Source organism: Vipera ursinii (genome assembly GCF_947247035.1).
Source record: "Vipera ursinii genome assembly, chromosome: Z".
Classification (NCBI taxonomy): Eukaryota; Metazoa; Chordata; class Lepidosauria; order Squamata; family Viperidae; genus Vipera; species Vipera ursinii.
Window position 1 is genome coordinate 4,061,905 of NC_139517.1, and position 13,527 is coordinate 4,075,431.

The following is a 13,527-nucleotide window of genomic DNA, read 5'->3' on the forward strand; positions in this document are numbered from 1 at the left end:
AACGAAAAGCAGTGAGACCAGCCACTCGTTCGGCTTCATTGGCTGCCGGTGCTTGTCGCCCAACGGGTGGGCGGCCTTGTGTTTGATTGTGAGTGGAGACACACTTTCTGGCCCTGTGGGACGACAACAACAATCACTTGCTCTCGCCAACTGGGCTCCCCCTTGGATTTTAGCTGGATTGCTCCCAGCGGGGCGCCCGGTTTAGCCAGGCGCTAATGATAGAGAACGGCCTGTTGTTGTCGTTTTGTCGTCTCCTTGCCTTGTGTCCCACGCTTCTCCCTGTTTGTTTTTTACCCCGACCCTGCAGGGTGGTGATGGTCTTGGGGGCCGGGAGGGGTCCCCTGGTCAACGCCTCCCTCCGAGCGGCCCGCCAGGCCAACCGGCGCGTTAAGATTTACGCTGTGGAGAAGAACCCCAATGCTGTGGTGACGTAAGTAGGTTCTGGCCCGCCAGGGACTTCGTGTCCTTGGCGTGAAGCTCTAGTTCCAACGGGGTGGTGGTGGTGTGTGTGTATGTGTGTGGAATCTGCCTGTGGATGTCATTGTGCAGGAAAAAGTGTTTTGAGGAGAGCCAGCATGGTCTAGTGCAGGGGTAGGCAACCTGGGCTCTTTTATGACTCGTGGACTTCAACTCCCAGAATTCCTGAGCCAGCATGGGGGAACTATGGCCCCTTCATGACTCGTGGACTTCAACTCCCAGAATTACTGAGCCAGCATGGGGGAACTCTGGCCCCTTCATGACTCGTGGACTTCAACTCCCAGAATTCCTGAGCCAGCATGGCTCAGCATGGAAACCTCTCCCTTTTCCCTCAGCGTGGCTGGCTCAGGAATTCTGGGAGTTGAAGTCCACGAGTCATAAAAGAGGCCAGGTTGCCTACCCCTGGTCTAGTGGTAAAGGCTAGAAGCTAGGAGAATGGGAGTTCTAGTCCCGTCTTAGGCACGAAAGCTGGCTGGGTGACTTTGGACCCGTGGCTAGGAGACGGTGAGTTCTAGATCTGCGTTAGTCACAAACGCTGGCTAGAGGACCTTGGGCCAGTCACCCAGAAACTGAGAGTTCTAGTTCCACCTTAGGCAGGAAAGCCACAGGATGATTTGGCGTCGATCACCAGGAGACTGGGAGTTCTAGTCCCACCTTAGGCAGGAAAGCCACAGGGTGATTGGAGCCAATCAGCAGGCGACTGGGAGTTCTAGTCCCACCTTAGGCAGGAAAGCCTCAGGCTGATTTGGAGCCAATCAGCAGGCGACTGGGAGTTCTAGTCCCACCTTAGGCAGGAAAGCCTTAGGTTGATTTGGAGCCAATCACCAGGAGTCTGGGAATTCTAGTCCTACCTTAGGCAGGAAAGCCATAGGGTGATTTGGAGCCAATCACAGGCGACTGGGAGTTCTAGTCCCACCTTAGGCAGGAAAGCCTTAGGTTGATTTGGAGCCAGTCACCAGGCGACTGGGAGTTCTAGTCCTATCTTAGGCAGAAAAGCCAGTGGGTGATTTGGAGACAATCACCAGGAGTCTGGGAGTTCTAGTCCTACCTTAGGCAGGAAAGCCACAGGGTGATTTGGAGCCAGTCCCCAGGAGACAGGGAATTCTAGTCTCACCTTCGGCAGGAAAAGCACCGGGTGATGTGGGGGGCCAGTCACCAGGAGATTGGCAGCTCTAATCCTGTCCTAGGCAGAGGACCTGGAGCCTTACAGCCAATCGCCAGAAGACTGGGAGTTCTAGTCCCACCTTAGGTGGGAGGCTGGCTGAGTGACTTTGGGGAAAATGACCAGGAGAGGGTGAATTGTTAGGCTTGCTTTAGGCATGAAAGCCAGCTGGGTGACCTTGGGCCAGTCACACACACTCTCAGCCCAACCCACCTCACAGGGTTGTTGTTGTTGCGGAGAAAATAGCAGAGGGAAGGAGTATTAAGTATGTTGAGCTATTTATGAAAAATAAAATAAAACATAAAGGCAGGACACGAACGACTGGATCCAGGAAACCCACTCAAGGCTTCTTGTTTTGTCTGCTGCTGGCAGCGATTCAGGCCTTTTTATGTGACCTGGGTTTGGCCTAGATCTTGGATGTCCGTTTAGTTAAGGCAGTATTTCTTCCCCGAGCACCCTGTCAGTTGAAGGGCCTTCAGTTCCCAGAATTCCCCTGCCAGCATGGCTGTTGAGAAGGCCAAGAATTGAGAAGTCACACATCTGGGGAAGAGACAGTGGCCAGAGAAGACTTGACTGATTGTGCGTTTTGCGGCTTAGCTATTGGAACCATTGCAGAGTGCAGTGTGTGTGGGGTGGGAATCTACCCATTAGTATCATGGTTTCTTTCCAATCCGGTTTTTCCTACCCGGAACCCAAGGGGGTGAGATGGGGTGTTACGTGCACTTCTGAAGTGGGGCACAGGATTTAAAAAAATTGTGCACCTACCTATTTTCCTCCTTTCCTTCTCCAAAGGTGATGAATAAAGCCAGGGGTCTTCAAACCTGGCCCTTTGATGACTTGTGGACTTCAGCTCCCAGAATTCCTCAGCCAGGCACGCGTGCCTGGCTGAGGAATTCTGGGAGTTGAAGTCCACAAGTCATCAAAGGGCCAAGTTTGAAGACCCCTGGATGAAACAGTGGAAGTAGTTTTGTTCATCTTTGGGGAACCTTAAGATAGGTGGACTTCCAACTCCCAGAATTCCCCGGCCTGCCTGCTGGGCTGTGGAATTCTGGGAGTTGAAGTCCACTAGTCTTAAAAAGTTGCCGGGTTTGGAGAGCCCTGTTCCAAACCACAGTTTAACACAGCCATCATTCTCGGTCAAAATAATGGTTTCTTAGGCCAACTTAAATCCAAACGGATGACAAATTCTGCTCAGACAAACATCACCCTCTTTCTTCCCTTCCTTACCCAACGGGGACGGGTGCAACACTGGAAGTCTTAAGAGTAGTTTTGGTCAACCTTTTTTTGGGGGGTAGGGGGCTTAATATATGTGGACTTCAACTCCCAGAATCCCCCCCCCCCCAGCCAGCTTTGAGAGCAGTCTCTCTCATCCTTTCCTCTCTACCTCTTGCTTCTGGGGAATGGGGAGATTAACATTTAATCATATTTAATCCTAGTCTGCTCTGTGGGGCGGTTTTGTGGAGAGAAAGTCTTCCACGCGAGCGATCCAAGGTGCTAGTCCCTTTTACCCGCCTGCACCTCTTCCCGCGCTTTTTTGTTCCAGGCTGGAGAGCTGGCAGTACGAGGAATGGGGTTCCCAGGTGACGGTGGTCTCCCGGGACATGCGCGAGTGGGAGGCCCCCGAGAAAGCGGATCTGATGGTGTCGGAATTGCTGGGCTCCTTCGCGGACAATGAGTTGTCTCCGGAGTGTCTGGATGGGGCGGAACATTGTCTGAAAGGTGAGTAGGGGAAGAAAGAGACTATGGAAGCTTTAAAAAAATGACAGTTGTGGTCAGAAGTATTTAGAATATTTATATACCACAGGGAGTCCTCGGCTTACGACCGCAACCTGGGGGGGGGGAGAATTTCCGCTGTTGAGCAAGGCAGTTCTTAAGGGATTCATGCCTAGTATTATTTTATTTTTAATTTAATTTTGTTTTATTTTTATTTTATCATTCTGCATTTTATTATAGTTTGTTATTTTGTTTGTATTTTTAATTTTAATTTATTTTTGTTTTATTTTTATTTGGTTTCATTTCATTTTTTTATTGTATTGTATTTTATTTTATATATTGATTTATTTTTTATTTTATTGTTTTTGTTTAACTTATCTCATTTTTTATTTGATTATTTATTTTATTTATTTTAATTTATTTTTATTTTTTATTTTAATTGAATTTGTTTCATTTTTAATCTGATTATATTTTATTTTGTTTATTTTAATTCGTTCTTCCTGTTTTATTGTTTTTATTGATTTCATTTTATTGTTTTATTACATTTTATTTTATTTTAGTTTCCTTTTTTTGTTTTTACATTTTATTTAATTTCATGTTTTTGTTTTTTATTTTACTTTAATTTTTTATTCTGTTTTTTATTTTGTTTCTTATTTTTTATTGTTTGTTTAATTTCATTATTTATTGTTTTGTTACATTTTACTTTATTTTAATATCATTTTTTTGTTTTATTGCTTTTTTGATTTAATTTAATTTAATTCAGTTTTTGTTGTTTTATTATTTTTATTTATAAAATTTATTGGCCACCCATCTTACCACACAGGGTAAGTTTGGGCAGCTTACGATCCTGACCTTTTTTTGCCATGGTTCTTAAGTGAATCACCATGGTCATTAAATGAATCACAGGTTTGTTAAGGGAATCTGGGCTTCCCCCAGGTAGAATTTGCTTGCCAGAAGACGGCTGTCAAGGCTGCAAATGGTGATTGCATTTGCAACCCCGGCGTGCTGCAACTGTCACGGATACCTGCCAGTTGCCAAGCAGCTTAATTTTTGATCACATGACTGTGGGAAAATGCTGCAACGGTTGTAAATGCAAGCATCAGTTGTAAATCACTTTTTTTCAACTTTGACTGCTTGTAAGTCAAGGACTACCGGTAATAATAATGCCGTAAGCCAGCTGGAAGATCTGTGGATTAGGATAGATTCAACGTCCTATTTTAATTGCAAGTGACTGATGTTTCTTTGCTTTTTGCCCATGCACAGAGGGCGGGGTCAGCATCCCCTGTGATTACACCTCTTTCTTGGGCCCCATCTCGTCCTCGAAACTTTATAATGAAGTGCGGGCCTGTCGTGAAAAGGATCGTGATCCTGAGGTGAGTGGGTCCCCAAATGTGTTTTTTGCTAGAAAGAAATTAAAATCTGTTTGGAGAAAAGAAAAGAAGAATTCTTGATCTTTTGGGGGGGGCGGGGGGGCGGGAAGTAAGGCTTTTCCTAACGGAAAAAATATGTATGCAGTAAAGGTCAGGTTAAAATTCCTAATTTTATTGTTTTAAAAAAATGCTCTATTGATTTTTAACATACACCTTAATATTTAGTAAACATTGTGTTGTCTGGGTTAATGTTTAAAAAACAATACCAATTAATTTCTATAATTCTATAGTCCATATAATAGTCTTACTTGATTGCCCCTTCTTCCAATAATATTCTCGCTTTTGCCAATCTTAAATTAATACAGTTCTTCTTTTTTTTAATCCCATTTATATCCCGCCCTTCTCCGAAGACTCAGGGCGGCGTACAATCTAAAGCACAAGTCGTAAATGACAATTAAATATAAACATTTTTCTCATGTTTCTGCAAATAATAGCCACATCAATATAAAGCTTCTTTTCATTGATCATTTTGATTGCCTTGTCATAAATCCTGTTTACAAAATTCTTATTTAAATTTGTTTTTCCCTACAGTATTCAAAACACTTTTACTGGTTAAGATTTTCTCAAAATTACTTACACTTAGGTATTTAAGTCTTTTTTCTCATACAAGCCATCACATTTTTACATTTCCTATATCTTAAAATAAGAGCAAAAAGAAAAAAAAAGATAAAACAGAAAACATTTCTTTTATATAAACCACCCCAACATTTTTATATTTCTCATGTCAAAAAAATGAAACACAAAAGAAAAAAAAAGAAGGCATATTATATTACTTTAAGGGCTCATCTCTCTTAAACTAATCTTCATTTATATTCACAATCTTTCTGTTACTTTAACCATATTCAAACAAATGTTTAATTTTTAAACATTCCCTCTGGTAATTTCCATCATCTAATTTCTTAATTCTCACTTTAACCTTTCCCCCTGTCTAAAATTCCTAAAATTATTTACTGTCAAATATTACGTGTTTTCAAATAATCAAGTTACTTCCGTTAAAATAACATTGTTAAAAGATAATGAAGGATCTCGTGTCTTAAAATGACGTATATAATCAAACATACGTATTTTGTAATCAAATCTAATTAAAATACATCCTTTAGATTTGCAGGACGCCCCGGAGGAATTTTTAAATTTAATTTTATCAGTGATACAAAACTAAAAGGAATCTTTAGCAGCATGCAGAATCAAACATATAGTATGCTCCACCCTACATGTTGAAGAGAAATTATTACAAACCTTTAATTTGATCCTTAGAGACAAAGGGAAATTGGAACCTTTCTATTAAAAAAATAAGATTTGGGAATGGCATCTTCCAGTAGCCCTAATGATGTTTCCTAGGTGGGTTGTGAAACGTTTGCAAGAAGAAGAAAAAAACCAAGCTCAGAGAGCACCCTAACACATTTGGCATTTAAAAAAACTGGTTTTATTCTGTTTTATTTCGTTTTGCTTCCCAGGCTCAATTTGAAATGCCGTACGTTGTGCGCCTTCACAACTTCCACCAGCTAGCACCCCCAAAAGCCTGTTTCTCCTTCAAACACCCCAATCCAGGTAGGGACAATGCTTTCGGAGAGCAAAATACCCCTACGGTGTTATGGAAAGGAATACTTGCCTGAACTAGATGGTTAGTTGTCTAGAAATCAGGGCTTTTCAAGCAGTGGTACGCGTACCACTGGTGGTACTTTAGCACCTGGCAGGTGGTACGCAACCCCCTAGCCAAAGTGTAACGGGGAGGGAACAAGCTAAAGCGGCTCTACTTAGGCCTGGAGAAGATCAGCTGGAGCTGCAGGACTCGGCAGAAGCCCCAGGATCTCCGCACGCGGCTACATGCTGATCGGAGCTTCCAGCATCTCGGGAAGAAAAAAGGGAGTAGGACGGAGAGAGGAGAAGCTATAAAAGGGGCAGATTTCAGCGGGAGAGGGAGAGAAAAAAATACAGAAAGAGAGAGAGAAGAGAAGAGGCTTTTGTTAATGAAGCAGTGAGGAGAGGGCGAGCGAGTGGCCTTTGCGAGCGAAGTGTGAGTGAGTGAAAGAGAGAGAGAGCGGCTTTTGGGAGCAAAGTGTCCGTGAACGAGAGTGAGGGGCTTTTGGGAGCAAAGTGAGTGAATGAGAGAGAGAGTGGCCTTTGCAAGCAAAGGGTGAGTGAGTGAGAGCAAGTGAGGGCCTTTTGCGAGCCAGGGGTGAGAAAAAAGGAAAAGTGAGGGGGAGAAGGGTAAAAAGAAAAGGCATTGACTTCTGACTTCCTCGGTTGCAGTAGAAGGAAGCATTAACATTGAACCCCGACTTTTTACTTTCCCATAATATTAAAAAGGTAAAGGTTCCCCCGCACATGCGTGCTAGTCGTTTCCAACTCTAGGGACCGGTGCTCATCTCCATTTCAAAGCCGAAGAGCCAGCGCTTGTCCGAGGACGTCTCCGTGGTCATGTGGCCGGCATGACTAGACGACAAAGGCGCACGGAACGCTGTTACCTTCCCACCGTAGTGGTCCCTATTTTTCTACTTGCATTTTTACGTGCTTTCAAACTGCTACGTTGGCAGAAGCTGGGACGAATAACAGGCGCTCACTCTGTTACGCGGCACTCGGGATTCGACTCGCCAAACTGCCGATCTTCTGATCGACAAGCTCAGCGTCCTAACCCACTGAGCCACCGCGTCCCTTTCCCATAATATTATAAACTAGCCATTTCTATCACGACCAATGAATCCAACCAGTAAAGCCCAAAATCCCCCCCCCTTTTTTTTTAGTCGTCACGTTTTTGACACCTTGCTAAGCACTGGTGGTCTTCGAATATTGTCATGTCCTAAAAGTGGTACGATCTGTAAAAAGGTTGAAAAGCCCTCGTCTAGATAAGAAGAGCTGACTGCACTTTTTAAAAAAAAAAAAATTTTTTTTAACTTTACTAGAAAACCTGGGTTAACCCGCCCCACAACAAGCCATCTTCCACCCTGTTCGAAACAGCTGGATCTGGCTTGGATATTTTATCCTTGCTTTCTTTAGAGCAGGCATTGTCAAACTGCCGGCCGACCGGCCGGATGCGTCATGCCGAAACCACGCCTACTCCATTGCCGGCACTGGGGAACAAGTCACGATATGTCGCCAGTTTGACACGCCTGCTTTAGAGCCTCCGGGGTGTGTGTGTCCCATAATACCTTTTGCCTCGTCTTTTTCCCCTCTTGCAGACCCTCTGAAGGACAACAACCGTTATCAAACGCTGGAATTCCAGGTGGACGTGAACACGGTGCTTCACGGCTTCGCCGGCTACTTTGAGACGACGCTATACGGCGATATCACACTCAGTAGGTTAAGGGAAGCCTCAGACGGAAGAATGTGCCCTTCTCCTTTTATCATTTATTACATTTATACGAAGCCCATCGCACTATCCAAAGTGATTCTGGGGCAGCTTAACAATGTAATAAAAATATTTTTTTAAAAAATAAAATTACAAGGATGGGTTACAAGTAAAAACCGCAGGCTTGAGTGGAGGAGGTGTGTGTGTGTGGGGGGGGTACACCAGCCACCCACCTTTCCAATGCATCTCCATCGGGGCTCTGTGCCAACCCGGCACAGCCAAATTTTAAGGTCTTGGAAGGCCTTGAATCAAAGGTACAAGCGCAGATGGGGCAAGACCGGGCTCAAAAACGGTAACTCTGAGAGCGACCTTGGAATGCTAGTGGACGATCACTTGACCGTGAGTCGGTGGTGTGCAGCAGCAGCAGCCAAAAAAAAAGCTAATAACAATCCTGGGTTGTATAAATAGAGACACAGAACGAAGATCACGCGAGGTATTAGTACCGCTGTATAAAACCCTAGCGAGGCCACACCTGGAATGCTGCAGCCAATTTTGGTCACCACATCACAAAAAAGATGTTGAGAGTTTGGAAAAAAAATTCAGAGAAGAGCAAGTAAAATGATCCAAGGCCTGGAGAGTAAAACGTACAAAGAAGGGCTGCGGGACTTGGATTTGGCTACTGACTTATTTTATTTTTTTTTGGACTGTACATGGCAGAGGACTGGGAGCCGCAAGAGACGGCTGAAAGAGCCGCATGTGGCTCCGGAGCCGCGGGTTGCAGACCTGTGGGCTAGTCTAAAGAAAAGGAAGAAATAGGGGTGACGTGATAGCAGCGTTCCAGCATTTGAGGCACTGCCACAAAGAAGAAGGGGTCAAATTATTCTCCAAACCACCAGAGGGCCGGGCAAGAAACAATGGCTGGAAACTGATCAAAGAGTGAAGCAACCTGGAACTAAGGAGAAACTTCCTGACAGTGAGGACAATTAACCAGTGGAACAGCTGGCCACCGGAAATCCTGGGTGCTCCATCACTGGAGATTTTCAAGAAGAGACTAGAGCAGGGCACTTCAAACCTGGCTCTTTTATGACTTGTGGACTTGTGGAATTCTGGGAGTTGAAGTCCACAAGTCATAAAAGGGCCAGGTTTGAAGAGCCCTGTCTTAAATCTAACAAACAAAATGGAGGTTGGCTGAGGAATTCTGGGAGTTGAAGTCCACAAGTCATAAAAGGGCCAAGTTTGAAGAGCCCTGTCTTAAATCTAACAAACAAAATGGAGGTTGGCTGAGGAATTCTGGAAGTTGAAGTCCACAAGTCATAAAAGGGCCAAGTTTGAAGAGCCCTGTCTTAAATCTATCAAACAAAATGGAGGTTGGCTGAGGAATTCTGGGAGTTGAAGTCCACAAGTCATAAAAGGGCCAAGTTTGAAGAGGCCTGTCTTAAATCTAACAAACAAATGGAGGTTGACTGAGGAATTCTGGGAGTTGAAGTGCACAAATCATAAAAGGGCCAAGTTTGAAGAGCCCTGGACTAGACAGTCCGTTGTCTGAGATGGTATAGGACGGGTTCTTCTGCTTGAGCAGGGGGCTGGACTAGAAGACCTCCAAGGTCCCTTCCAGCTTTTATTCTATTCTGTTCAAGGCCAGAAGGGTAGGTGGGGGCCTCACCCTCAGTGGGAAGATGTTATAGTTGCCTTGATATTGCTGAAACCTCTTCTTTTTTCCCCCTTTCTCCTCTCCCCACTCATTCTTACAGGTATCCGACCTGAGACTCATTCACCTGGCATGTTTTCGTGGTTCCCTATATTCTTTCCCATTAAGGTAGGTCTTTTGTATTAGTTTTTTTTTTTAAATTCCCGGCATGGGAATAAGCCTTCCTGTCAGCAGTATTTGAAGATTTTTCACCGAGGAAAACTATTAACAAAACGAAACTTTTGTTTCGCTGCAAGGGTTTTTACATTACAGGAAGTCCTTGTCTTAATGACTGCCGTTGAGCGCCAAATTTCTGTGCCAAGGGAGACATTAGTTAAGTGATAGGTAGATAGGTAGGTAGGTAGGTAGATAGATAGATAGATAGATAGATAGATAGATAGATAGATAGATAGATAGATGATAGATAAGATATGGATGGGTGGATGGATGGATTAGTAGTAAAGAATATAATAATGATAAATAATAATACTGCAGCCATACTACATGGGTAAATATACATAGTCATTATACAGCAGTGTGAGAATTAAGTGTTTATTTGAAATGCGTTTGAATATTTATTGATGTAGAAAATAAATGGCGACTCAAGGCGGCTTACAGGATATAAAAACCATGCTTTAAAAAGAATTAAAAAATAGGAAGGGAAATAATAGCCCACCACCCACCCCAGCGACAACACAGATTCAAACTAACCATTTAATGGGCTCTAGCTCCCCAGGCCCGCTGGCAGAACCAGGTGTTCAGCCAATAATTCAAAAATACATGGGTTCCTATGACCTCTCTACTTCTGTACGGAAACATGGTGGGACTAACTCTGTGGGGGAGGCCTGACCCCGTGGGACCTGACTTTGTGTGTGTGTGGGGGGGGGAAAGTAATGTTTATATGGCCCAGAATGATTGTGCTGCTAGTAACGGTGTCCCACCCACAGCAACCCATGACCGTCCAGGCGGGCGAGAAGATCCGAGTGACCTTTTGGCGTTGCAGCAACTCCAAGAAAGTGTGGTACGAGTGGGCTGTGGTTTCCCCAATGTGTTCGGTCATCCACAACCCCACGGGACGTTCCTACACCATTGGATTGTGAGCAGGAGTTCAATTTGTCGTCGTTCCCCCCCTCCCCTGCCCCGCCATCGCTCCGGCATCGAGACCACAAGGAACCTCCTTCTGCTTTGCACTCAGGACAAGAGAGAGACTGATTTTTCTACGCAAAGTCACAAGGTCTTTCACCATTTGCTGGTTTGCAGGTTGGACTCAAAAGTCTTTAGCTTGGCTGCTTCCACCTGCCTCGATCATGTTTTCCGGTCGGTGAAATTTCAATAAAGTTGCTGAAATGTGTTCTTGGTAGTCACTACCCTAGAGAAACAAGGACCTGGAGCAGTATGATAGATAGATAGATAGATAGATAGATAGATAGATAGATAGATAGATAGATAGATAGATAGATAGATGATAGATAGATAGATAGATAGATAGATAGATAGATAGATAGATAGAACTTTATTGTCATTTTTTACTGTGGGCACAATGGCACACATTAAAAATGAAATTTAGTTGCTTGCTCTCAAAGTGTACACATACATAACGCACATTTAAACATGCTGTATACAACCTATGTATAGACCAGTGATGGCGATCTTTTTAGAGACCGAGTGTCCAAACTGCAACCCAAAACCCACTTATGTATCGGGTGCCGGGTAGGCATGGCCCATTGGGTGGGTGTGGCCCATTGGGTGGGCATGGCTGTGGTGGTAATGCCAGACTGGGTGGGACTAAAAAGTTCAATCAATCAATTCCAACTTTGTGAGATATTTTGGTTTCCTGTGAGAAGTTGAAATTGATTGATTGAACGAACCTTTTTTTTTTTTTTTTTGGCACACGGCGACGGAGGCCTAAACCGAAAAGGTTTTATAAAACCCAGCTGAAGTCCTAGGACAGGGGTGACGGCACACGTGCCCACAGATAGCGCTCTGCGTGCCACCTATGGCATGCATGCCATAGGTTCACCACCACGGGTATAAACCAACACCCTTACATATAAGTAACATAAATATTAATCATTGTCCATCTTGAATATATAACGGAAGGAGGAAGCTTTAGAGTTCACAAAGTTAATACTTTATGGAACAAAGATGTGACTGAATCTGGATGTTCTGCTTCAGATACCATGGAGCCCCCTCCTAGAAGGTAACAAGAAAAACAGGTCGTGAAGAGGATATGTCGTGTCCCAGATAATCTTATGGACCTTGCTCAAGCAACGCTTCTGTGCCATGTCCTGGGTGGAAGGGAAGGAACTGCCAATGATTTTTTCAGCCATCCTCACCACTCTCCACCACTTTCCTGTCCAAATCAGGGATGCTTCCAATCCAGACTGTGATCCTGTATGACAGGATGCTCTCAATCACAAAAGTGGGAGCAGTGGTTCAAATGCAGTATTGCAGGCCAATTTGCTGCTCGCTGCTAGCAGTTTGATCCTAACCGGCTCGAAGTTGACTCAAGCTTCCATCCTTCCAAGGTCAGTAAAATGACCCAGATTTCCGGTGTGTGTGTGTGTGTGTGATTAGGCTGATTCCATAAATTACTTAGGGCTGCTAAGCCCCATGAAACTCTATAAGTCTTAGTGCTATTAATGACTGCATTCCTTAGTAACCTAAGGCTCAGTCCCAACTGTGGTCATAAATCAAGGACTACCTAATAAAGGATAGGGCCATTCAGTAGAAATCTCATATTTAGAGCAATGCATATATCCTGCCAGCAGTTGCTTCTGAGCTTGACTACTCCAGCAGACTGTATGTAGGGTTTCCCTTGAAGAGTATCCAGAAGGTGCAAAATGAGGCAGCCAGGCTGTTAAGCTAGCCTGATGCAGGTAATCCTCAACTTAACAACAGTTCGCTTAGCGACCATTCAAAGTTACAAGGGCTGCAAACAAAGTGACTTAACGACAGTTTTTCGTATTGGGACCGTCGGTGCATCCCCAATGGTCCCGTGATCAAAATTCAGACGCTCGGCAACCGACTCGTATTTATGACGGTTGCAAGCCAAGTCAACGGCGGAAGCCTGATTCACTTCGCAAGCGTGTGACCTATTGTTGGAAGAGAAGCCTTCATCGTGGTTCCGTCCAAGCTGGGAACAAACATGGTGACCGCTTTAAGGAAGAAGGTTGTAGTTTATTGAAATAGAGAACCAGACAGGAAGATGGCTGACAGAAAAAAAAGGGTTTTTATACCCTCTGGAGCCTTTTGTTTGGAGCTGCTTCCTGTTCCTGTTTGAGGCTATTTCTTGTATCACGTATTTTGACCTGTGTGCCTTCCCTTCACTATTATGTGCTGTCTTTAAGAGTTTGGGTGGGGTATGTAGATTTTAGGTGTCTTTTGTCTTCTTAATTTTCTAGCTTCAACCTTCCTGGATTTACACCTGCATTTCTATAGAACTGGTTTCTGCTTGGGGGAGGGAGACTTAGGACTATTAAGAAAACTGGGCTTGCTTTCCTGCCTCTCCAAGATCCTTTGAGAAAATAATATTTTCCTGCCCTTTTAACATTTCCTTCTCTGGCAGAGGGGGCTGACTTTCCACTCTTTTATCTTAACAACCGCAGTGATTCCCTTAGCAACCGTGGCAAGAAAGGTCGTAAACCGAGGCAAAATCCACTTCACCAATTTCTCGCTCAGCAACATAAAATTTTAGGCTCAAAGGAGCAGGCTTGCTGCTATTGTGGAGAGATGTCCTTGATTTCCCGCTGTGTTAAGGGCAGATGGAAGG

General features: G+C 44.3%; 1 protein-coding gene across 1 annotated transcript in view; it reads left to right on the forward strand.

Moving 5' to 3' along the window:
* The window catches only part of PRMT5 (protein arginine methyltransferase 5), a 32,471-nt gene extending 21,365 nt beyond the window's left edge, over positions 1-11,106 (forward strand). The window contains exons 11-17 of the mRNA XM_083377677.1: positions 308-430; positions 3,183-3,358; positions 4,616-4,725; positions 6,237-6,330; positions 7,959-8,075; positions 9,820-9,884; positions 10,703-11,106. Coding sequence (XP_083233803.1) covers positions 308-430; positions 3,183-3,358; positions 4,616-4,725; positions 6,237-6,330; positions 7,959-8,075; positions 9,820-9,884; positions 10,703-10,855 — 838 coding nt within the window. The 3' untranslated portion in view covers positions 10,856-11,106. The remainder of the gene's footprint in view (positions 1-307; positions 431-3,182; positions 3,359-4,615; positions 4,726-6,236; positions 6,331-7,958; positions 8,076-9,819; positions 9,885-10,702) is intronic.
* The last annotated feature ends 2,421 nt before the right edge of the window (positions 11,107-13,527 follow it).